This window comes from Eschrichtius robustus, chromosome 16 (genome assembly GCF_028021215.1).
Source record: "Eschrichtius robustus isolate mEscRob2 chromosome 16, mEscRob2.pri, whole genome shotgun sequence".
Classification (NCBI taxonomy): domain Eukaryota; kingdom Metazoa; phylum Chordata; class Mammalia; order Artiodactyla; family Eschrichtiidae; genus Eschrichtius; species Eschrichtius robustus.
The window spans coordinates 88930862-88956624 of NC_090839.1; the positions used below are offsets into that span (position 1 = coordinate 88930862).

The 25763-nt window shown below is 42.9% G+C and overlaps 1 protein-coding gene across 10 annotated transcripts in view; it reads right to left on the reverse strand.

Annotated features, from left to right (window-relative positions):
- LOC137749763 (zinc finger protein 300-like) overlaps positions 1 to 23816 on the reverse strand; it is a 32004-nt gene extending 8188 nt beyond the window's left edge. Inside the window, exons 1-6 of one of the 10 annotated variants that reach the window (XR_011070275.1) lie at positions 14283 to 14651; positions 9603 to 9739; positions 6584 to 9004; positions 5450 to 5492; positions 4875 to 5019; positions 3414 to 3905 (exon numbers count right to left, since the gene is read on the reverse strand). Coding sequence is in view for 7 of the 10 variants with exons in the window: in XM_068524000.1 (XP_068380101.1) it covers positions 5450 to 5492; positions 6584 to 6639 (99 nt within the window). In the remaining 3 variants the exon portion in view is untranslated. Of the gene's footprint in view, positions 1 to 3413; positions 5020 to 5449; positions 5493 to 6583; positions 9005 to 9602; positions 9740 to 14282; positions 14652 to 14757; positions 14892 to 23748 lie in introns of those variants that run through there. The other 9 variants (XM_068524000.1, XM_068523999.1, XM_068524001.1 and 6 more) reach the window with 9 other exon arrangements.
- Positions 23817 to 25763: the final 1947 nt, after the last annotated feature.

Here is a 25763-nt window from a genome sequence, read left to right on the forward strand (position 1 = left end):
AATCATTTTAAATATTGGTTTAGAAGTTAAAAGGCAAAAGTATAAGAATAATTATCTCAGATTTGTTAATGGAAACAATATAAAAGGAAGTAAAATCTGTCATAACAAAGTGGAGGGGGGAGTAAAGTGTAGAGTTTCTGTATGCGATTGAAGTTAAGTTGTTATCAGGTTAAAATAGACTGTTAACACTATTAAATATTCAATGCAAGCCTCATGGTAACCACAACAAAATCTACAGTAGGTACACAAAAATAAAGAGAAAAAAATCAAAGTATATCACTAACAAAACTATCCTCAAACCACAACAAAGAGAGGAAGAGATGAACAAGAGAACTACAAAACAGAAAACAATTAGCAAAATGGCAATAGTAAGTCCTTACCTATCAATAATTACTTTAAATATAAGTGAACTAAACTCCTCAAATTAAAACACACACTGTGGCCAAATGGATAAAAAAGCAAGACCCAACAATTTTCTGTCCACAAGAGACTCACTTTAGATATAAGGGCACATATTGGGTGAAGGGATGGAGAAAGATAGTCCATGCAGATGGTAATCAAAAGAAAGCAGGTCTGGCTATACTTACATCACACAAAATAGACTTTAAGTCAAAAACTATCACAAGAGACAAAGAAAGTCATATAATTATAAAAGGGTCCATTCAACAGGAAGATGTAACAATTGTATATGCACAGACCATCAAAGCACCTAAATATGTGAAGCAACATGGACAAATCAGAAGAGAGAAATAGACAGCAATACAATAATAGTAGCAGACTTAAATACTCCATTCTTATCCAAACAGAAATCCAACAAGGAAAGAGCAGAACTGAACAACGCTATAGACCAAATAGCCCTAAAAGATATATACAGAACATTCTACCCAACAGCAGCATAATACTCATTCTTCTCAAGAGCACACAGAACATTCTCCAGGATAGATCATATGTTAGGACATAAAAGCAAATCTTAACAAATTTAAGAAGACTGAAATTATTCACAAAGCTAGAAATCAATAATAGTAATGAAAATGGGGGAAATTTTAAATACATGGAAATTAAATAACCACACTCTTAAACACCATTGGGTCAAAGAAGAAATCAAAAAGGAAATTAGAAAATATCTCAAGACAAATGAAAATGAAAACATACCAAACCAAAACTTAGGAGACGTAGCAAAAGCAGTACTAAGAGGCAAGTTTATAGCAATAAACACCTACTTTTAAAAATAAGATACCAAATAAACAACCTAACTTTGCACCTTTAGAAAAAGAACAAACTAAGCCCAAATCATCAGGGTTTTTTGAAAAGATAAAATTGAGAAACCCTTAGCTAGACTAAGGGGAAAAAAAGAGAAGACTGGAATATATAAAATCAGAAATGAAAGAGGAGACATTACAACTCATGCCACAGAAATAAAAAGGATCATAAGGACTATGATAAACAATTATACACCAACAAATTGGACAACCTAGAAGAAATGGATACATTTCTAAAAAAAAATACAACCTACTAATACTGAATCAAGAATAGAAAGCCTGAGCAGACCAGTAACAAATAAGAGAGTGAAGAAGTAACCAAAAAACTGTCAAACTGTCAACAAAGAAAAGCCCAGGAACTTTATGAGTGAATTCTACCAAAAAGTCAAAGAAGAATTAGTACCAATCTTTCTTAAACTCTTCCAAAAAACAGAAGAGGGAATCCTTCCAAACTCATTCTATGAGGCCAGCATCACCCTGATACCAAAACCAGACCAAGACACCACAAGAAACCTCAGGCCAATATCCCTGATAAACACAGATGCAGAAATCCTCAACAAAAGACTAACACATCAAATTCAACAGCACATTAAAAGAATCATAAACCATGACCAAGTAGGATTTATCCCTGGGATGCAAGGATGGTTCAACATATGAAAACCAATCACTGTGATTCACTACATTAACAGAATGAAGGATAAAAATCACATAATCATCTCAACAGATGCATAAAAAGCATTTGACAAAATTCAACACCCTTTTATGATAAAAACTCTCAACAAATTAGGTATAGAAGGAACTTACCTCAACACAATAAAGGCCGTTTAGAAAAGCCCACAGCTAACACCATACTCAATGGTGAAAAGCTGAAAGCTTTCCCTCTAAGTTCTGGAACAGGGCAAGGATGCCCACTCTTGCCTCTCCTATTCAACACAGTACTGGAAGTCCAGCCAGAGCAATTAGGCAAGAAAAAGAAATAAAAGGCATCCACATCAGAAATGAGGAAATAAATGTATCTCTGTTTGCAGATGATATTATCTTAGTGCAGGGTATCAAAGAGATGTCTACATTCCCATTTCATTGCAGCATTATTCACAATAACCAAGAGATGGAAACAGCCCAAGTATCCATCAGTGGGTGAATGGATAAAGAAAATGTGGTATATATAAACAATGAAATATTATTCAGCCATGAGAAAGAAAATCCCACCATTTGTGACAACATAAATGGACCTGAAGGACATTATGCTAAGTGAAATAAGCTGGACAAAGAAGGACAAATATCACAATGATCTCACTCTTATGAGGAATCCAAAATAGTCAAATTCATAGAATTAAAGAGTAGTATGGTGGTTACCAGGGGCTGGGAGGAGGGGGAAATTGGGAGGTTGGTCAAAGGATTCAAAGTTTCAGATATGGAAGATGAGAAACTTCTGGAGATCTACCGTGCAGCATCATACCTGCGTTTAACAATACTGTATTGTATACCTAAAAATTTGCTAAGAGGATAGATCTTATGTTAAATGCTCCTACCTCAAAAGAAAAAAGTTATAAAGGTGGGGGGAGGGGAATTTTTGGAGGCAATGGATAAGTTTATCGCCTTAACCGTGGTGATGGTTTCATGGGTGTACACTTATCTGTAAACTCATCAAATTGTGTACATTAAATATGTACAGATTGAATGTCAATCATACCTCAAAGTGGTTTAAAAAAATAAAAATTTCTAGTAGTCACTTTTAAACAGTAAAAAAAAAAAAAAAGAGTTTTAATCTCTCTTTAATCTATCCAAAATATAATTCCAACATATCATAATTATTTTAAAATCACTGATATAGTTTTCATTCTTTTTTTAATCATATCACATCTTCAAAACCTGGTGTGTATTTTCCACTTAAGGTACATCTCAGTTCAGACACTATTTTCAATTTCACTTTGGTGAAATGTAGTCCTAGCAAAACAAAGTTGTGTTTCCTGAAAAAATATTTACTCTCATTCAGTTTTTAAATTGAAATGTAATTAAAAAATTCAGAACCACAGTCACATTAACCACACTTTGGATGCTCAGTATCTACCTGTGGCTACTGGCTACCGTGGTGGACAATGCATGTCTAGAACACGTCAATACTACTGGATTCCTTTGCTGGGAATTTGCTATTGGTAGATAAAACTACAGTTTAATCATTAAGGGCCCAGTTCTATGTCTGTCTGTCTGCCTGCATTCAGATCCCAACTCCATCGCCTAATGGATTTTAACATCCCTAGCCTCAGTTTGTTCATCTGTAAAATGAGGGAAGGAGTTAATGGTAATATCTATCTCACGGGTTTATTCATGAAACAATATACGAAAAACACAGAGACCGGCACATAAGTGCTCAACAGATAGTTTTATAAGTTTTATTGTCATTATCTTTATCACACATAGCCGTAACAGGGAGAAGCTCCCAGTGAGACTTGGTTTCCTACAAAACAATAGTTTCCCCCAGAAGACACCAAATGAAACCTCCAGCTTCACATACAGGTCTGACAGCCTCATGTTGCAGTCAGCTCTCTCCTCTGAGAAGGCTGTGGAGTCACCACCTGGTTTTCAACCTCTCAGATTGGTCCTGTCCCCAGATGTTCCTGGTATCAGATATCCAGACAGTCCTAGCTTTATTAAGCACAGACACTCCCATCAAGACAGGTCCCTACACCTGAAACTAACACAACACTGTAAGTCAACTATACTTCAATTAAAAAATTTTAAAAAAAGCACCTGTAGATAGAGCATTCTGCAGCAAAAAAGACAGGTCCCTGAGCTCAAAACCAACACCCTGTGAATGCTTGCCTTCCTGGAGTGGACAACTGCAATGTTTATCCACCAGGTCTCATCTTCCTCTGGGACTAACATCCTCCCTCCTCCCCACGCCAAGCATATGGTGCTCCTGGGAGCGCCCCTCTGCAGACCCAGCCCCTCAGCCCTTGAACTAAGCTGGACCAATCCCAATCTTTCCCAAAGATCTTTCAAACTGGCCCTATGAAAGGAGACTTGGTCCCATTCTGCGGCAGAACTTGTCAATGTGAGATGTGAGAGCTGATGGCCACCCTATTTCTGGCCATACGGATGAAGTCGGCATGAGAAAAGGAGTCACAGAAACAGGGACAAGGGAACAAGAGAGACACCTGGTGAGATCTGGGTCCCTGGGCGGAACTCTCCCAGTCCCAGCTGCATGCCTGCTCTTCCCAGTTTGGGGTGCTGCCTAGATTTTTGTCTTTGTCCTCAACTAGCTCTAGCTGGGTTTCGGGCTCTTGTAACTTCCAGGATTCTGACCAGTGCACTTCACGTTCATGCAACCCTAGAGCCCGGGGTAAAGAGGGAGGCCCTTTAGGAACAGAGGCATTTGAGAATGACCGGCTGACAGAACACAATGATATTATGATGTCTGAAGAAAGATAATGACCACCAGTGAGAAAGGACGCAAGGGAGGTCAAGGGCAATGGGTAAGGTCTAAGTCACGGAGAGAGGAGGCAGGCGAGCTCGCACAATTTCCCTCCTGCCCCTGCCGAAGACGGAAGCTTTGAGCTGTTTAAGCTCCATCTGTGTCAAAAATTATTATGAACAGCAGTTTGAAGAACATACCACTCACTCGTTCCTCTAGATCATGCAGTGTTTATCTAGGTCAGTGTGAACCGTAATACAGCTGTTTATGCAGACCTAAGTGTTTGGATTCCTCCAACAACTGTAATCACAGATTTCTGCACTGGCACAATATCCACTCTTTACACTGGAAAAAAAAAAAAGTCACAGGAGATCTGCTGTTGTGTTTATTTGAATGTTCCTATTATTGAGGAATCTGCCTGCTATATCTCACGTATGGAGACCCATCACATAAATGTCTAAATATCCTAAAAAGCTTTATTTCCCCTGAGAAGGTGATATGCTTGTCCCAGACAACACAAGTCATATATGGGATGGAATCTGTCTTTTTAAAGTGCCAGGCATGTCACGCATAAATTTAGAGGGCAGCTAATAAACCCCAACAGCCTCTGTACTGCCCCCACACTGCCTTTCCCATGGCCTTGATCGTCCACTCTCTTCCTATTTTCACGGATCCTGATTTCTGCTTGCATTGTGTTTGATTGGATTAATTCTTACAAGCATCCTGAAATCCATGGTAAAACAAAAAGCGCAGTTGAAAGAAATGCCACACTCACCTGGCACATGGTCCTTCCTTGCTGGTCTGGGAAAAGCAGACACCTGTGGAGGCAGAGATTGGGGTGGGGGGAGAAGAGGACATGAGAGGCCAAGCTTGCCTCCAGCCTCAGAATCAACTGCTCTAACACCCCAGGCACGGGGTGGCATGGGGGCTCCTCCCAAGAACCCCGCTTATCAGAGCAAAGCCCTCACCTTGGAATGTGATGGGGACCCAACTTTGAGGCTTGAACCTGAATTATTTTTCTACTTAATGAATACACATCCCTGTGTTGCAGTAATCAGTGTGCAATTTACTACCCTCCCCTGCCACTACCCAGAAATTTAATTAATAGAAATTTATTCTGAAGAAACAGTCATGAGTTCGGGCAAAGATTTAGTGGCCAAGATATTTATTACAATCTGGTAAAACTCTGAAAAAACAGAAATAACTAAATATCCAACTATAGAGGATGAGTTAAATGAATATACCACAACCAAAGGGAAATAGACATCATGTAGCTAATAAAAATAAAACCATAGAAGACAATTTATTGATCGTATACTGGCAACTGAAAAAGGTGGTTGAAAACTATTTGATCTCTCTCTCACACACACACACACACACACACACACACACACACACACACACACTCTCTCTCACACAGAATAGTCTCTGAAATGATGTAAGACAAAATGCAAGTAGTAGTTAGCTTTGCATAGTTGGATAATGCCCAATTTTACATTTTTTTCTTTGTACTTAGATGAATTTTCTAAGCTCTTCTATGACAAATGGGCATTTCATATATGATCATGCCTTTAAAATGATCATTTTAAAAATATCTGTAGCCTACTAATCTTCTAACCCAAAGCTTCTATCACCATTCCTGCCCCTGGTGTTGAGGAAATTCACAGGAAAATATAAAAATGGGTTCTAGAAGGCGGAGTCCATTCAATGGCACTTAGCTAAGGCAACTGGAGGTCGATTAACCTGGGGCGCTCAGTTCTATCCGTGGATCCTGCTAAGTTTTGTTTGCTTCTCCTCTCGTAGCTGTAGTTTCTCGACAGTAAATTTTATTATTAAGACCTGTTCTGGGCTGGCTGAACTGTGCTGATCTCTGCCCAGGAAGTGGTCCCGGTCTGGCTCTGCCACTTACCAAATATGGGACAAGATCTGATGACTTCTCCTGAGCCCTCCTCCTCCTTTCCTCATTTTCCCAGGGAACAGGAACACGAAGGTTCAGGAGCAAATTTACTGTGGCTGGAAGCATCAACTGGACCCCACACCTATCTCTCCTGAATAGACACGAGGTTGGTCCTAGGTAAGTTCCTACTCAGGATAGAGACACACTGGAGTTTGATCCAAGAATTCTGCAGAGACACTAAAACTCTAGAATTACAGAAACTCCATAAAGAATTCTGAGGGTGTCTTTTTTTAAAAATTGGAGGCTACCTAAGTGCTTAAAAATAAGAGATTGGTTAATAAATTATGATACAATTAAAGCATGCCAAGCTATGAATCAACTTAAAATATTATAAATATTTGACATGGAATGATCTTCCAACAATACCAGCAAGTGAAAAAAGCAGGATACATAGCATATGATTCACAGATGCGTAACAGGAGAATGGATGGGATTTTTTCCCACGTGCCTGGAAATTTTAGCTAAATCCCAAACACCCCAAATTCTAAGGAGGAGCTTCCAGACACACCCTAACAGATTCCTTCCTTTGGGGGAGGGAAATTATCGAAGGAGAGCTGTCTATTGAGGGAGTGTACCGTGGGGCTTGCCTCCCGTCCTAGTTGGGGATTGCTCCCCTTGCAAGCCAAGAGGGGGTGTGCTCCAAGAAAACTGTTCATGGGTTCTGGAGGGAGCCTGGAAAAAGGGAGAACTACACCCCCAGGCTGGCGTATGTCCAGCTGCAGAAACTCCCCAGAGGGGGGCTCCTTTGAATGTTTAGGGCATGCAGGAACCCAGAAACAGGAGCCAGCTTTCCAGCTGAAGAATTCAGAAGTCAGAGGCTCCCCACGGCAGCCAGGGGAGGGGAGGGCGCAGGGGTGGAAGCCACCTGCACGGCCTGCGTTTGCTGGATCAAGGATGGGAGGGTTCCCGGGGGAGCCAAGTGGATGGTGGGGAAGCTAAGTGGGCTTGAGCCCTACTGCAGGGACGCTGATGAAGCAGGCTGCTGGCAGGGTGAAGAGAGCCGGTCCTGAGGGGCAGGACCACTGAGCCAAGAGCATGGAGGTCTTCAGAGAGCCACCGCTGGTGTCCCAGGCTGGGCACCCCAACAAAGGGCCATCACGTGGCCTCCTGCGGAGTGGAGGGCAGCCAGCACTAGGCAGGTGAGAGCTACAAATAACACCAAGCAGGGGAAAATTTGAGCTATTTTTTCCTCTACTCTTCCCTCCTCATACCCTGACCCTGGAGGAGAAAGAAGGAAATCCAATGAGAAGGAAGAATTGAGGAGCAGAGACAGAACAGATCACATGCCCTTCCCATGGGGAGGTCCCAGACCTCTGGCTCCACACGGGGGAGGGAGAAGCTGGAAACTGGACATGAGAGTAAGATGTTCACAGACAGTTGGCAACTGAGGGGGGCCAATTCTATTATAACCTGAAGTGACCCAACAGCTATGGGGTTCCCTGAGATAGCATCCCGGAGGGGAAGTACAGTGGGTTGAATTGTGTTCCCCCAAAAGCTATGTCAGAGTTTTAGCCCCCAGGACCTCAGAACATGACCTTACTTAGTAAGAGGGTCTTTGCAGATGATCGAGTTAAAATGAGGTCACTGGGGTGGATCTTAACGCAATATGGCTGTGTCCTTATGAAAAGGGGAAATTTGGACACACAGACACAGCGAGAAGTTCATGCGAAGAGGGAGACAGAGGTCAGGGTGATGCAGCAGAAACCACGGATTGCCAGCAGAGCTCCAGAAGCTCGGGGAGGGGCCTGGAGCAGGTCCTCCCTCATGGCCTCAGAAGGAACCAACCCTGCCCACAGCCTGATCTCAGACTTCCAGCCTCCTGAACTGTGTGAGATTCAATTTCTGTTGTGTAAGCCACTCAGTCTGTGGTACTTGTGATGGCGGCCCCAGGAAGCTAATACAGGAAGGCGGGCCCAACAGCGTGGGTCAAAAACAGTGGTCTGTGACCCTCTACTCCATTTCCTGCTTCGTCGTCATGTAATGGGTATTCATAAACATGTAAAGAAAAAAATTCTATAGAAAACACGCAAAATGTTAGCAATGGTTACCTTCACACGGTAGGATTTGTTTTTCACATTTTCTAATTTTTTCAACAGTAAACGTGCTCATTGTTTAATACTTAAGTATGGCATAAAAATATACATATATCATCTTACTGGGTTCTCTCTCCATGACCTCCTATCAGAGTCCTGCCCCTGGAGGAGAGGAAATCCATGAGAAGGTCTGAAGGGGTGGAGGGTGGGGAGGGGCGGGGCTTAGCGATGAGGGCCCCGCCCAGCCTCCTCCGGACAGGAGCCCTGGGGGCTAGTGCTGGCTCGGCCTCTAGTAAGCTGGGTGGCTCTGAACACCTCTCTCACGCCCATTTTCTTTCGTCTTTAACAGGAGAAGGAAAAACGAAATACTCTTAGGTTAAGAAAGCAACGTCTGAGCCTTGACTCAACTAGAAGGGGGGGTGGGGTTACAGGTCACCAGAAGTCAGGTGCGGAGGTGACAGTGGGATGGGAGGAGCTACACATCTAGCTGGATGGACAGCAGAGAATGAGAGTAAACGCGAATGAGTGGAGAGAAATCGGTGGTTGGGGGGGGTCACCCTCAGAGCCATGGGGGTCCCTTCCCTGCTAGTTCATGCTTCTCACACCCTAAAGGAGACCCCCCCCTCTCCTCCTACCAGACCTTCCCCTAAATCAAGTCCTAGATGATCCCCTAAGGCAATGATATCACCCAAATTCTGCCTGCAAGCGGGTCCTGGGCTGTTGTAGGGGCACTTTTCGGGGGGCTGCCCCAGATCGTGAGCCTCCAACTTCAGCCCTAAGCTACGGAGCGGGATGAGAGAGGGATCCCTCTTGGCAAGGAGATGGCTGCTCCCCGGGTCACCTTCCTTACTAGAATTTTTCTATTCTGGGACGCCTGGGATTTGAGGACTGGGACCTATTCCGATCGCCACAGCTCTGCTCTCCTGCTGAGGACTTACCGTCAGCTGGAGGCTCAGCTCCGGCCTCCGAGACTCTGCAGGTAGAAGCGGGTAGAAAGAAGCTTGAATATGCAGACAGGACAGAGCCGCCCTGGCTACAGTCCGATTCTAAGCCTTTGCAAAGACACTAAGAGAACCTGAAAATAAACAGACGACATGGTGAGACTCAGGTCAAAATATCAGCAGGACACTTCACCTCTGAGTTGGAAATGGATGGGGGGCAGAGGGGGAGTCTGGAAGAGCGAAAACCCAAGAAGGAGCCGGTGCATCGCCTCTGGCTTTGAAGACAGACGTGAGTGTGAGAAGATGCTGAGACAGGCCCTCAGCCGACAGCGGGCAGGGACGCAGGGGCCTCCGACCTAAACCGCCAGAAACTCACTCCGCCTGACCCCGAACTCCTGGAGCGGACTCTCCCCCGGAGCCCCGGAGAAGAGGCCGCCCCGTCCAGTGCCTTGATTTTGGCCTTGGAGGCCCGAGCAGAGAGCGTGGCCATCCCACCGGGACCTCTGGCCTCCGAGCTGTGAGCTGCTTTAAACCACTAAATGTGTGGTGATTTGTTTGTTATACAGATATAGAGGACGAACACAGACAGGGCGGAGCTGGAGACCACGTGGAGACTCCCTGGGTAGTGAAGGCCTACAGGAGGGGAGTGGCTGCCATTGCTGGAAACGCGGGAAGCCCCATCCTTCCAGAAATTTCTCTCCTGAGGAACAAAAGCCCTGTGTTGCTGGGGGAAGGTTAGCAAAACCCTGTTGCTCCCAGAGCACTGGTAAGACCCACCGCATGTGGCAGGAAAAAGAAACAAACAAACAAACACACACTATCCCCATGGGAGAGGCGCAGACATAGGTCCTGGGCTCAGACTTTTAGAGCCGCCAACCTCGCGGGGACGGGCAGCATCCCCAAGGCCCCAGGGCCCTCCTGAGACTGAGACACAAAGAGCACCCTGCCCCTCCTCCAGCAGGCCAGCCAGCACCGAGGAGCAGGCGGGAGTGCCAGCAGGAGGAGAGTCAAGGGGCGCGGGGTGGGGGGGAAGCCGGCCGCGGAGGGGGACCCAGCAACCAGCCGGCTCCAAGCACAGAGCCACGCCAGCCGAGGCCGACGGTAACCATAGAGACAACAAATGCCTGCCTTGCGCAACTCGCAACTGCTGACCAGTCTTGTCGCAACCAAACTCCTGCCCTCCCAGCTCCGCACACTGAAACGGCCCAGCAGAAGTCCCCAACACACAATGCGCGGCATTCATTTTAAAAATTCGGAGACAGACAAAAAACAAGAAAGAACGACCCACTGGAAGGAGACAAAGCAATGACCATAAGTCAACTAGATCTTAGGTCCGTGTCCCCAGCAAATGTACACGATGCATATGCAGCTCAAATGCACTTGAACACTGACGCGACGCAACAAGGAGAAACTGACAAATCGTCAATCACAGCAAAAAGAGTTTAGTATATACTTTTAGAAACGAAGATCTAAGATACAAAAAAAAATAGTAAGAATATATAAGATGTGAATAACAATTTAAAAGCTTGACCTACTGGATCAGACAGAAGAATGAACTCAATAGTTAGAGAATATACACTTTTTAAAGTGCATCTGATATAGTTATAAAATTGACAAGCTAAAATATAAACCTCAACAAATCTTTTAAAAATCAATACTGCATAGATACCACTCTCTAAACCAAAAAGTAATAAAATCAGAAAATAAAAAGAATGCAAAAATATTTACAACGACTACAAAAATACTACGTACCAAAATTGGTGGATATTTACAAACACATACTTAAAGGAAAATTACAGCCCTAAGATAGGCATTAAATTAAAACTGGAAATTAATGACATTCAATGCAGGAGGCTAGCACAGAAAAAGAGAATAAACTCAAAAGACGTAAAAAAAAAAAAAAAAAAAAACAAGTATGAGAAGAAATTTTAAAAGAATAAAAGAAATAATTAAGCAGATTTTTTAAAAAATCCTGCTACAAATGTATTACCTGAATCTAATCATGATGTAACACCAGACAAACCTAAATTGAGGAACATTCTATAATAACTGTCCTGTATTCTTCAATAACATCAATGTTATTAAAGACAATGAAAGATTGGGAAACTGTTCCAGAGTAAAGGAAAGTAAAGAGATGTGGGGGGGAATGCAATGCATGATCCTGGATTTTCTTTAGCTAGAAAAATTATTATTGAGACAGCTAGTAAAATCTGACTAAGATCCATGGGTTAGACAATGGTATTGCATCGACATTAATCTCCTGATTTTGATCATTATACTGTGGTTGTGTGACAGAATGCTATTGTTTTTGGGAAATGCACATTGAAGTATTTACACACACACATATATGTATAGAGGGGGGAGGAAAAGCAGGATAAAGCTAACTGTATTAGCAATGAGCCGAAGATGGCCCCTGGGTGGTTTATTTCTTCACAGCAGACTGAGACCAATAGCTCAAAAGACTAGCAGCCCCAAACTCAAATGTCAACACATGTGAATGTTTTAAACACAGTCCAAATATCAGCACATTTTTAGTCATTTAGAAGCTGCATGCTTTACCCACCCTGTGAAACCACACCCAGTTTCTGATAGCTATAAACCATGTGGATATAAAGACCCCAAGTGGCTCTGACCCAGAGATACCCCCGGGGTTCCCTCGTCCTCCTCTCTTCTGGGAAGTGGCCCCTGGGCCCCAGCCTCTGGGTGGGCTCATGCTGCAAGAGGCCCCTTTCTCCCTCACGCATGCGTAAATAATCTTTGTATGTGTTCCTGCCACTTCATGTTTACATCTTTTTCCTTAACTGGCCCTGAAATCCCTCCAGTTCCTGGAACCCCCTATACAAATGTGGTAAAATGTTAGTATTTGGGGAATTTAGATGAAAGGTATTTAGAAATTCTTTGCACCATTCTACTATTATGAGTTTTCTGTAATTCTGAAATTGTGCCCAAAATGAAAAATTAAAAAGAAAAAACTAAATTCAATTCTTGGAAAGGATTTATTACAACTAATAAAATAGTTGTTTTGTATTTTAAACTAGTGAAATAGACTAACTTCAGGCAGGACTGATCAAGAAAACAAGAAAAGGCAAAAAAGAAACAATTTTTGGACATGAAAAAGGAGACAATTACAGATATACTGGAGTTTTCTTTTAATTACGAGACTATTATAAATAATGCCATTAAGTTGAAATTAAATTGGACAACTTTCCAGAAAAATATAAATTAATCAAATTAACAAAGCAACAGAAAACCAAATAAACTACAGAACATTAAGTGAAATGGATCCATACTCAAAAATATACCCATCAAAGAAACATTAGGTCCAATCAAATTCCATTCAAGATTTTTGCAATGTGCACAAGGCAAAATGGATTTGTATCTAGACAATACACTAAAAATAAATAAGAAAAAAATCTAAAAGAAATATAGGCAAAAGTAATGAATATACAACACAAGCATATATATTGTTTGTGGCTACATTCATATTTGTAAGTAAATAAAAACATGAAAGGATACATAGCAATTTCAGAAGTTACCTCTGAGTGAGAAGAAGGAAAATGCAATAGGCAGGATGCAAAAAGCCTTCAAGTATTTATGAGGTTTTAGTTCTTCAGAAAATTTGAAGCAAATAAACCTTTAACATTTGCTCAATCTAGATGATAAGCACAAAGGTTTCTTTCTTTTTCTACTTTGCATGCTGCATTTGAGATATTTCCTAATATAACTAATTATAAATAGTAGAAAATATATATATATATATAGAACTATGGATTGCAGTAGGGGAAACTCCTTCAATAAAACCCAAGTTCAAGGCATAATGGAAAAACCTGATACATTTGACCTTATCAAGATTTAAAACTATAGTACCGGTTTCAGTTTTTCCCCACAGCTCAAATCTGTGCCAACTTGAACAAAAAAGAATCAAAGAAAGACAAATCCTCCATCATTTCTGCATCACTTCCCACCCTCACGTTGCTCTCTTTCTTCACCAACTGCCTTAAAAGAACAGACTACACTGAACTTTCTCTGTCTGCAAACAGATGCGCTCACACTACCGCACCTTCACTCCCGAGACCCGGCGCTGCTACGGCTTCACAAATCTGAGATACGACGCCTCTACTCCTCTCTCACTACCTTATTCAGCCGCTCATACATTCTGACCAAAAAACAAGTATAACCGCGCCACTGCCTTGCTTAAAACACTTCAGGCACCAACAGGACCCAGTCCACACCCCTTAAGCTAGCTTGATCTGCTCCCTCACCACCTCAAGGCTCCTCCAGAGCGCGGAATCCAGCCGTACCCCCTCGGTTTAAGCCTCTTACCTTTGCATATGCGGTTCCCTCCGCTTGGAATACCCTTTTGCCCCCTTCCACCTACGCAGACCCTATTTAAGTCTGATCTTTAGCCCCGCCTCCCCCAGTAGGAACCTCCCTCCCTCCCAGGATGTCCATTCATCCAGTAGAGATAACTACCAGGGCACCCACACCCTGAGGGCCCTCATCTGTTCACAGGAGTGACATCTCCATAGGACCCCAGCCACGGATGGGACCCGGTGCTTCCCGAGGGCCTGACCCAGACACTCTAAAGGCTTGTTAGATGAATACTGACACTGTGGACCCCTGAAATAACAATCGTTTCACAAACTTCCTTAATTGCCCTCATAGCTCAGAGCCTACCCTTGGCTGGATGTAGGGTCCGCAGGAGTGAGGGAGGGTCGGAGAGAAGGGGGGCCTTTCCTCAGCAGTTCCCTCCTCACCCACAGGAGGTCTGGACGCCTGAGTGGAGTTCAGGGACCTGGGTGGGCAGAGAAGCTCCAGGTCAAAGGTCAGAAACAAATCCACCGTCGGGAAAAAGCGGTGACCATTCGCGGGAGAGCTAGTCCCCCGCTCCTTGAGGCCAAGGCTATCACTGGGTACCCTGCGGTAGCCCCCTGTGGATGGTGGGCTCGGAAGAGGCTGAGCTGTGGGAGGTCAGAGAAGCAGTGAGACCTAGTCAGCCTGTGGCCCCCAGCCCACACCAGACAGAAACCCTGACCCTCCGCAGAAGACGTCAGACGGAGCCGCCCACCCGGCCCCCCCGCACAGAGCACCCCCCTCCTAGCGGCCCGCCTGGCTATGCAGCCATGGATTCCGCCACACGTGCCCTCCCTACAGCCAGGAGCCGAGGGAACCACCAGTCCGAGGTGCCGCGGAGACCTCAGAACCGGCCAGGTCCGAGGTGCTGGATGCCGTAAGACCAGCCTGGGGTCCGGAAGTGCGCAGATCACACTCGGACACCCCTGCACTGCGTAGGCGCCCCTGGACTGGGGTGGAACTACAACTCCCGGCAGCCTCCGCGGCAAGGCACTTCCGGTCAGCCAGAGGCGCTTCCGGCCACGGAGGGGCTGGCGTGGGCGGGCACGCGTGGCGACGTGGATTGGCAAGGAGGCGTGTCTCTTGGCAGCCCCGATGGACCTGCGGGCTGGCCATGAACACACCATCTTCACGGTGTTGCCGGGCCGGCAGTGACCCTGGTGGTTTCCCGCCGCATCTGATCGGATCCGTTCCATCCCGGCGCCATTTTGAGGGGCAGGTTATGGGCTCCCCAGTCTTGAAAGTCCAACCTGGTCCTAGCTGTAGGCCTTGTCCCAGAAAGTCTGCTCTCTGAGGAGCTCCATGTCGGATGTGTTATTCTGTAAAAAATGCCTGCCCTTCAGCCCTCATGACAATCCCCGAAATAGGTATTGTTAGCCCCGTCTGGGGGTAGAGGAATCAGAAGCAGCCTTTCTCAATATTTTTACTCTGGAGGCACCCTTGAAATAATTCTCAGGTCTCAGGGAACACTTGCCTAAGTATTATGTCTGCAGCTCATGATAGAATATGGCGATATATATATGCATACACACATATGAGATGCCGAATATATGAACTGGACAGTGGCCAGACCACATATAAAAGCGGAACTGTGGGGACTTCACTGGCGGTCCAGTGGTTAAGACTCCAAGCTTCCGATGCAGGAGGCGGGGGTTCCATCCCTGGTGGGGGAACTAACATCCCACATACCGCGAGGCAAAAAAATAATAATTAACACCAGAATTCTGACCTACCACCTCCGTGACCTACCCAAGAAACCAACCCCCTTACCTACAGTAAAAAGCCCAGGAAGCCAGACCACTATCTCTAGTCACATTCCAGGAAGCTAAACAGTGACTTTTATAGCAGTTGGCTCCAAATGACCAGGACTGGATCAATAACTGACAGCTTCCCTGGTTTTTGTACCTGCTTCTAATTAGGACCAACCAAAGAAAGCAAAACATGCTCCCCTAACCAAGCTCATAGGATGCCCTGCATCTAAGCCAGCCTTCAGCTTCCCCATACCAAGAACCTCCAAAGAGGGCATACCAGATATCTTCCTTTTTCCACTGTAAAACTCTCGCATTCCTCTGCCTGTCTTTGAGTCTCTACTGAAACAAGTGACAGTGACTGTCTCATTTGCTCTAACAAGCTCTGAACAAATAGCCTTGCCTGTTTTCATTTGGTTGGTCTTCATTTAGTTTCAAAGATACAGTTAATGGTAAATATTTTTCTGTAGTTTCTGCTTATTTTGACTAGCTACTGTATTGTGTGGCTTTCCTCTCATTCTTTCCTCTCATTATTTGCTATTAAAATTTATTATTCAAAATTCACTAAGTGAAGGTAACAGGAATTTAAACTTAAAATGATGCTTTTCAGATTATCAGTGCAACACGAAGAAGAACTTTCGGATTCCTAGAGCTGTTGAAAAGTGTAATGGGTTTCAAGTGGAGGGTCAGAGGTTATTGGAAGAAAATTTTCCTTTGTGATTGTATAGATCTGTGCTGTTCAATACAGTAGCCACTAACTACATGTGACTATTGAGTACTTGAAAGGTGGCTAGTCCAAATTAAGATGTGCATTACAGGGAGATCAGTTCGGTGCTTTGTGATGACCTAGAGGGATGGGATGGGGAGGCTCAAGAGGAAGGGGATATGGGGATATATGTATACATATAGCTGATTCACTTTGTTGAACAGCAGAAACTAACACAACATTGTAAAGCGTTTATACTCCAGTGAAGATGGGGGGGGGGGAGGGTGGGGACCCGAACGAACTTTTTGGCCAACCCAATACATGTAATAGCAAAAAAAAATAATAAGATGTGCTTTAATTGTAAAATACCCTGAATTTTGAACACTTGATATGAAAAAAGTGAATGTAAAATATGTCATTAATAACTTCATAATGATTATATGCTGAAGGAACAATGTTTTAGACACACTGAGTTAAATAAAACAGTATTAAAATTTAAAAATAAAATGATGCTTTTCATATGCTTCTAACATTTATACTGCTAAAGTTACTAAAGCTTAAAACTTTAGGATATCCTATATTACATAATAGTGTTAATAAATTTGACTTCTTATTTTACAATGTTGCTAGAACTGCCTGCAGAGTTTAAACCACCAAATACAATATTGGTCTGAAATAGATATTCTCTGTGACATGTATCTTGTGTGTGTGTGTGTGTGTGTGTGTGTGTGTGTGTGTGTGTGTGTTGGAGGGGGATGTTAGGGGTAAGGAACGTCATTATGTGATTTTGAAAAACCTATAAAATGATCATTTAAGCTACTTACTAATATGTTCAAATAGTAAGTTTCATATCAATTAATGTTTTGCATTATTGGAAACAACCTGTAAGAACTTTTAAAATATGCTGTTAGGTTCAGCTCATGCTCTTTTTGAAAAAAAGTAATCTTATTTTTTTGTAACATGGGATTGCTTTTCCTTTTTTTTCTAATTCCTGTATGAGGTTTGGACATCAGGGATTTGAGTCCTTTGCAGATTCAGCTACATAGTTTTCTACCTTTTGGTTTGTTCTAGAGAGAATTATAAACAATAGAAATCATCTCCTTAAAAAAGTCTGGAAAGATTCATTTGTGAACCTTTTGAGTACAGAACCTTTTACAGGATAATTGTTTGAGTGTTTTATGTCTTTTTATTGTTGTTGTTGTTTTCCTGTTTAATCAACTTTGGTAATATATTTTTTTCTTCCAAATTGTCTTTTAATTCAGTACTTTCAAGTTTTTTACTATGTTATTTATCATGTCTGTTACTTTGAATTATTTAAAATTTCCAGATGTATTTTTAGAGAGTTTTCCAAGAATTGGTATCTCTTTTGTATTGATTAGCACAACCAGGGATTTATCGCTTATTTTTTTCCCAAAGAGAAAGCTTTAGATTTATTTTTTCTCTTCTTCTCTGATGAGAGAGAAAATAAAACTCTTACAGGTATCATCTTCTAACATCAAGATTACATGGAAACTGGGCTTCCCTGGTGGCGCAGTGGTTAAGAACCTGCTTGCCGACGCAGGGGACATGGGTTCGAGCCCTGGTCTGGGAAGATCCCACATGCCGTGGAGCAACTAAGCCCATGCACCACAACTACTGAGCCTACGCTCTAGAGCCTGCGAGCCACAACTACTGAGCCCACGTGCCATAACTACTGAAGCCCACGCGCCTAGAGCCCGTGCTCTGCAACAAGAGAAGCCACCGCAATGAGAAGCCCACGCGCTGCAACCAAGAGTAGCCCCCGCTCGCCGCAACTAGAGAAAGCCTGCATGCAGCAACGAAGACCCAATGCAGCGAAAAATAAATAAATAAATAAAATTTATTTTTTAAAAAAAGAACCAATGCTCAAAAAAAAAAAAAAAAAGAGATTACATGGAAACTACTTTAAAATAAATGGGGAAGGGGATCATTCCAATCCTAATTATAAAATGAGAACTAAAAAGGGATGGAGTTATATTGCTTAGGAGATGGATGAAACTGCTGTAATAGAGACACTAAAACAATAGTGCCTTAAAAAAATCATAGACAATTATTTCTCATAAGCCCATCTAAGAAACTTAGAAGACTAGGCTTCTTCTAAATGACTACTCTACCATCTCTAGGGCATTTTCCTCCTCTCCATGATTCAAGATCGCCATCAACCACATCTGTATCTCAAACAGCAGTAAGAAGGGAAAAGTGTGTAAAATGTCCTTTCTTTTAAGGGCACAATCCAGAAGAGGCATGAGTCACTTCTGCTCACATCCCACTGGACAGGTCTTAGTCATATGAACACTGCTATCTACAGGGAAGACCAGGAAAAAAACGTCTTTATGCTGGGAGGGCAATACTCCCAGCCAAAAATCAGGGATTCTGTTACTACAGAAGGAAAGAATAGATATAGGGAGGTAACTAGCAGTCTCTGCCGTAGGAGATAAGAGAGGATTCGCAATCATGGAGAACGCCACCCAAACAAATGAAGCAGGTTGTGACATGAACAATGAACCTCTCCCCACCTCATTGAGTTGGACTATAGACAGCAATGAATTTTATCCATTTACCCCATTTCACTACAGGACAAAATTTAATCTTGGGGGTGGAAATGATAAGCAGTAATAGCTTACCTGGATATGCTGGATAGAGCTGGAGACAAGGGAATCTAACTGCTCTGATGATAGGTTTTTATGTTTTCAATTTCTTTGAAGAACATAATAAACGTACGGTGTAACAAATCAAACCATACAAATATATAGAGAAAGCTAATTCCTCAGCCCCTACGTTCCAAAGTAACAAATATAAATAGGCTAGTATCTATTCTTCCATATAATTCCCCTGCCTCCATGTAATCATATATAAAATCATACAAGGACCATTCACATTTAATATGATTATTAATATGGCTGGGTTTAAATCTCTCATCTTGCTATTTGTTTTCTGTTCATCCCATTTGTTCTTTCTTCTTTTCATCTTTTCCTGCCTTCTTGTGGATTAATTGAATATATATATATATATTTTTAATAACTTTATTTATTTATTTATTTATTTATTTATTTATTTATTTATTTACTTATGGCTGTGTTGGGTCTTTGTTGCTGCACGTGGGCTTTCTCTAGCTGCGGCCAGTGGGGGCTACTCTTCCTTGTGGCGCGTGGGCTTCTCATTGCAGTGGCTTCTCTAGTTGAGGAGCACGGGCTCTAGGCATGCAGGCTTCAGTAGTTGTGGCACGCAGGCTCTAGAGCACAGGCTCAGTAGTTGTGGCACATGGGCTTAATTGCTCCGTGGCATGTGGGATCCTTCTGGACCAGGGATTGATCCTGTGTCCCCTGCATCGGCAGGCGGATTCTTGATCATTGTGCCACCAGGGAAGTCCCTAATTGAATATTTTTTATAATTCTTGTCCTAGCCTATCTGGGCTGCTGTAATAGAATACCATAGATCAGGTGGCTGACAGTTCTGGAGGCTGGGAAATCCAAGATCAAGGTCCCAGCATATTCAGTGTCTGGTGAGAGCCTGCTTCCTGGTTCCTAGATGCAGGTCTTTTCACTGTGTCCTCACATGGTGGAAGGGGCAAGGGAGTTCTGTGGGGTCTCTTTTATAAGGCACTAATCCCACTCATGAGGACTCTACCCTCATGAGCTAGTCACCTCCCAAAGCCCCCACCTCCTAATACCATCACTTTGGGGGTTAGGTTTCAACACTTGAATTTTGGGGAAACAAACATTCAGTCTATAGCAATTCCATTTTATCTCTTTTGTCTGCTTATTAGCTATAACTCTTTGTTTTCTTATTTTAGTGGTTCTTTTAGATTCATAGTATCCATTTTAATTTATCATAATCTATCTTCAAATGATATTATATGACATCATTATTATTATAGCCCTCTCTGGCACTCTGTCCTGAGAACTCCAACTACTTTGGTCTCCCTGGACTCTCAGGTTCAGTCCTTCAACTCAGGGAGTCCACTGGACTTCACCTGGGTTGCCCTCTTTATGCCCAAGCCTGAAAACTCTCCCAAAGCTGTAAGCTGGGGCAAGCATACAGTTCCTTCATTAATATCCCAGCTCTCAGGAATCACTGTTCATTTCCTGATGTCCAATGTCTCACAAATAATTGTTTCATACATTTTGTCTGGTTTTGTTTTTTTCAAGTCAAAGAGTAAATCTGGTCCTTGTTACTCTATGTTCACTGGAAAGAAAAGTTCATCTTCATTTTTGAAAGATATTTTCACTGTATAGAATTCTACATCAACAGGATTTTATTTTGTTTTGTTTTTTTCTTTCAGCACTTAAAAAGAAGCATTTCATTTTCTTCTGACTTGCAGAATTTCTTCTTCTTCAACATAGAAGTTGCCTTTATTATTTTAGTGTGTTTATTTTTATGCTTCCATATTAGGAATTTTAGAAAAAGAACATCAAACTAAACCCAAAGAAATTAATAGAAAGAAAAAGGATACAAAGAAAATGATAAGTTTGGAGGATAAACTGATAAAATAGAAAATAAATAGGACTTCCCCAGTGGCACAGTGGTTAAGAATCTGCCTGCCAATGCAGGGGACAGGGGTTCGAGCCTGGTCTGGGAAGATACCACATGCTGCGGAGCAACTAAGCCCGTGTGCCACAACTACTGAGCCTGCGCTCTAGAGCCCGCGAGCCACAACTACTGAGCCTGTGTGCCACAACTACTGAAGCCTGTGTGCCACAACTACTGAAGCCCGTGCGCCTAGAGCCCACGCTCTGCAACAAGTGAAGCCACTGCAATGAGAAGACTGTGCACCGCAATGAAGAGTAGCCCCTGCTCGCCGCAACTAGAGAAAGCCCGTGCGCAGCAGTGAAGCCCCAACGCAGCCAAAAGTAAATAAATAATATGTTTAAAAAAAAAAGAAAAAGAAAATAAATAAAAGTAGAAAAGGTCAAAAATCCAAAAGGCCTAGTTGAGAATGACAAAATTATATTACTTTTTGAAGATATAGTAGAATATCTTCATGATTTTAGAATGAGGAAGAGAATTTCCTAAGAAAAACAGAAAAACCATTAGCTATAATGATTGGTAAGATTGTATCAAACGTAAGGACACGGTAAGAGGATGAATGAACTAGCCATAGAGTTGGAGAAGATATCAATAATATGTATAACTTCAAAGAACATCTGCAGAATTAAGAATGCCTACAAATCAATAAGAAAGAAGCAGATGATGCAAGAGAAAAAAGAAGAGGTCAAAAAAACTTGAGAAGGCACTTTCAGGAAGAGAAAACCCAGATGGACAACTAAGGACACAAAAAGGTGCTCGACTTCAGTAATGATCAAGGAAATGCAAATTATAAACACCAGACTGGCACTGGCAATTCCAAGGATGAGCAGGGCTGTAAAATCACTGGAACACTAATTACCGGAGGAAATTAACACAACTGCATGGGGCAACATTTTGGTATTCTCTAGTGAAGTTGGACATGCAAATACCCCGTGCCCCAGCAATTCCACCTTCAGATATATACCACTGAGCAGGATTTTACAACCTCAGCACTATTGACTTTTGGGGCCAGATAATTCTTTGTTGGGGGCTGGGGGCTGTCCTGTGCATTGCAGAATGCTTAGCAGGATCCAGATGCCCGTAGCACCCTCCACAATTTTACTACCAAAAATTTCTCCAGACGTTGCCAAATATCCTCAGGGGAGGGAAAAGAAGCAAAATTGCCCCCCAGTTAAGAACCTCTGGTTTAATCCAATCCAGTAGTTTATGTAAATTGGGCAAGGAATTACAGCCTCATCAGACTAGAGATTTAGATAATAGGCACCTTGAATCCTGAATACATGGCTTGCAAGGTAGCATTTGCTTTCCTTTACCCATAGCCGAAAACTGGGCCATCTTCCACGGGAACTGATGGGGTTCCTTCAGCATCTCCATTTGGAGAGCTGAACTTGGAATCCCTAAAGCAACTATTAAACAGGATTTCTCCAAACTAGCGGTTACCAATGGGAAGAGAGAAGCGGGGAAGGGCAAGATAGGGGTAGGGAGTTCAGGGATATAAATTATTCAGTAAAAAATAAGCCGCAAGTATATAATGTACAACATGAGGAAGACAGCAAATATTTAATAATAATGATAAATGAAGTGTAACCTTTAAAATTTTTGAATCACTATATTGTACACCTGTAACTTGTATAATATTATACATCAACTATACTTCTATCAAAAACTGTAATGATTATAATACAAAACAAGCAAATAAACCAACAGGCTTTCTCACTCATTTCTTTGAGAAATATTGCCCAGGAGAGCAGCTCCAAATCTCACATTCGGTCTCAAATCTCTTTCCAAACATGGAAACTCACCCAGATAATAAGGTAGCCCCATACTTTCTTGAGACAATAACAATTTAACGATTAACCAACGACAGCACATTTAAAATAACACAATGCCGGGCTTCCCTGGTGGCGCAGTGGTTAAGAATCCGCCTGCCAATGCAGGGGACACGGGTTCAAGCCTTGGTCCGGGAAGATCCCACATGCCGCGGAGCAACTAAGCCCGTGCGCCACAACTCCTGAGACTGCGCTCTAGAGCCCACGAGCCACAACTACTGAGCCCGCGTGCCACAACTACTGAAGCTCGTGTGCCTAGAGCCCGTGCTCCACAACGAGAGAAGCCACCGCAATGAGAAGCCCGTGCACCGCAACGAAGAGTAGCCCCCTCTCGCCACAACTAGAAAAAGCCCGCGCGCAGCAACGGAGACCCAATACAGCCAAAAATATATAAATAAAATAAATAAATTTATTAAAAAAAATAAAATAAAATAAAATAAAATAACACAATGCCAACACTATTAAGCCCCAGATTTCAGTTATATGAACCCCTGTTATCATTAAGCTTCAACTGAGAAATCAATGTCCCATAATGAAATCTCCTCTTAGAAAAATTTAAAAAACTAAATCTCTTATCCTTAACTTGAAAAAACTCTGCATAACCCCACTCCTGTGGGTCTCAGACGCCTAGATAAAAATCTGCCTTCCTTCTTTTAAAACCTGCACTGTCTTCCATTAAATGTTTCCTTCAACATCTCCTCCAGGGGAGGTGGATTAATCCTCCCCCAAGGCTACTGTGTTCCCACTTTTCCAAAACCCCAACAAGTCAACTGTTTATCTGAAAAACACATGGCAGCTGTAAGGAGCGTAGAAGTCACCACTCTATCCACACAACAAGTAAAAAGCTGAACAAACTGAAAAATCAACAATCTTCCTAGATTCATCTGAAAAGTGAGGTCACAGGGCAAACAGCTGCCCCCCAAAATTGGAAGGAGAGGTGAATACAGAGAATCACAACTTACCAGAGCAGAAACCTCCATATGGACCAATCCAGGGTAAGAAAACCTGAACTGTAACTGATGAATCGCTGGAGGCTCCGTGTGGATGAGTCTGAGAGTCAAAAACTCCAGGGACACCCCATCATGGAGGGGGGTGGCATTCCCCACGCTTTTGTGAGTTTACCTCCAGGAGCCTGACCAGGTTCTCACAGTGAATACAGGAGAAAAATCGCCTCATACTTCCTGCAGGGAAAGAGGAGAGGTAACCATTTTTAAATACACCAGAGCATTCTGGTTTCCTTAACAAGGTCTGCTCTCAGGAGAAACTAGTTAACCACAGCCTAAGCTGCTTGGGTCTTATCAGAACCTAACTGACCCAAGGGAGGGAAATACCCAACTCCAGCCCCTCCAACTGTATTAACCCACTGAAGGAGGTGAGGCGGGAGGGGCTAAAAACCACTTGTGAGGCTCACTGTCCAGAGGCACAGACTCATCAAAAGATTGAATCCTGGGCTTCCCTGGTGGCGCAGTGGTTGAGAGTCTGCCTGCTAATGCAGGGGATGCAGGTTTGAGCCCTGGTCTGGGAGGATCCCACATGCCGCGGAGTGGCTGGGCCCGTGAGCCACAACTGCTGAGCCTGCGCGTCTGGAACCTGTGCTCCGCAACAAGAGAGGCCGCGACAGTGAGAGGCCCACGCACCGCGATGAAGAGTGGCCCCCACTTGCCGCAACTGGAGGAAGCCCTCGCACAGAGATGAGGACCCAACACAGCCAAAAAAATGGATAAATAAGTAAATAATAATTAAAGGTGCTAATAATTTAAAAAAAAAAAAAGACTGAATCCTAATCACTGTACTATAAGCACTTCTCCTCCCTCCACAGTTACCATGACATTACTAAAGGCCAATTTACAGCAGGTTTTTGTTTGTTTGTTTATTTTTTCATTTGGTTGGGGTTTTTTTCAGCAGTGCTGTAGGGCTTGTGGGATCTTAGCTCCCCAGGATCAAACCCAGGCCCTTCGAAGTGAAAGTGCAGAGTCCTAACAGCTGGACCACCAGGGAATTCCCTACAGTAGGTTTTTTAACCCAGTACATCATATCTACCTTTCAACAAAAAATTACAAGGCATACTAAAAGGCAAAAAAAAAACCCAAAAACAAAAAAAATCCAAACCAAAAACTAACCACACAAACAAACAAAAAAGACAACAAACTACTTTAAGAAGACTGAGCAGGCATCAGAAGGAGAGTCAGATATGGCAGGAATGTTGGAATTATCAGACAAGGAATTTTTTTTTTAATATGGGGTGGTTAGTTGTGTTTTTTTTAATTAATTTATTTTATTTATTATTTATTTTTGGCTGTGTTGGGTCTTCATTGCTGCGGGCAGGCTTTCTCTAGTTGCGGCGAACAGGGGCTACTCTTCGTTGTGGTGCGCGGGCCTCTCACTGCGGTGGCTTCGCTTGTTGCCAAGCATGGGCCTAGGACTGTGGGCCTCAGTAGTTGTGGCTCACGGGCTCCAGAGTACAGGCTCAGTAGTTGTGGCACACGGGCTTATTTGCTCCATCGCATGTGGGATCCTCCCAGACCAGGGTTCAAACCCGTGTCCCCTGCATTGGTGGGTGGATTCTTAACCACTGTGCCACCAGGGAAGTCTCGGCAAGGAATTTTTTTAAACTACGATTGGACATATATATACTACCAAACGTAAAATAGATAGCTAGTGGGAAGCAGCCACATAGCACAGGGAGATCAGCTCGGTGCTTTGTGACCACCTAGAGGGGTGGGATGCGGAGGGTGGGAGGGAGGGAGATGCAAGAGGGGAGAGATATGGGGACATATGTATATGTATAACTGATTCACTTTGTTACAAAGCAGAAACTAACATACCATTGTAAAGCAATTATACTCCAATAAAGATGTTAAAAAAATAAAAAATAATGACTAGATACAAAATATATATATATATATATTCTAAAGGTTTTAATGGGAAAAGTAGTCAACATGTAAGAACAAAGAATAATGTAAGCAGAGGGCTGGAA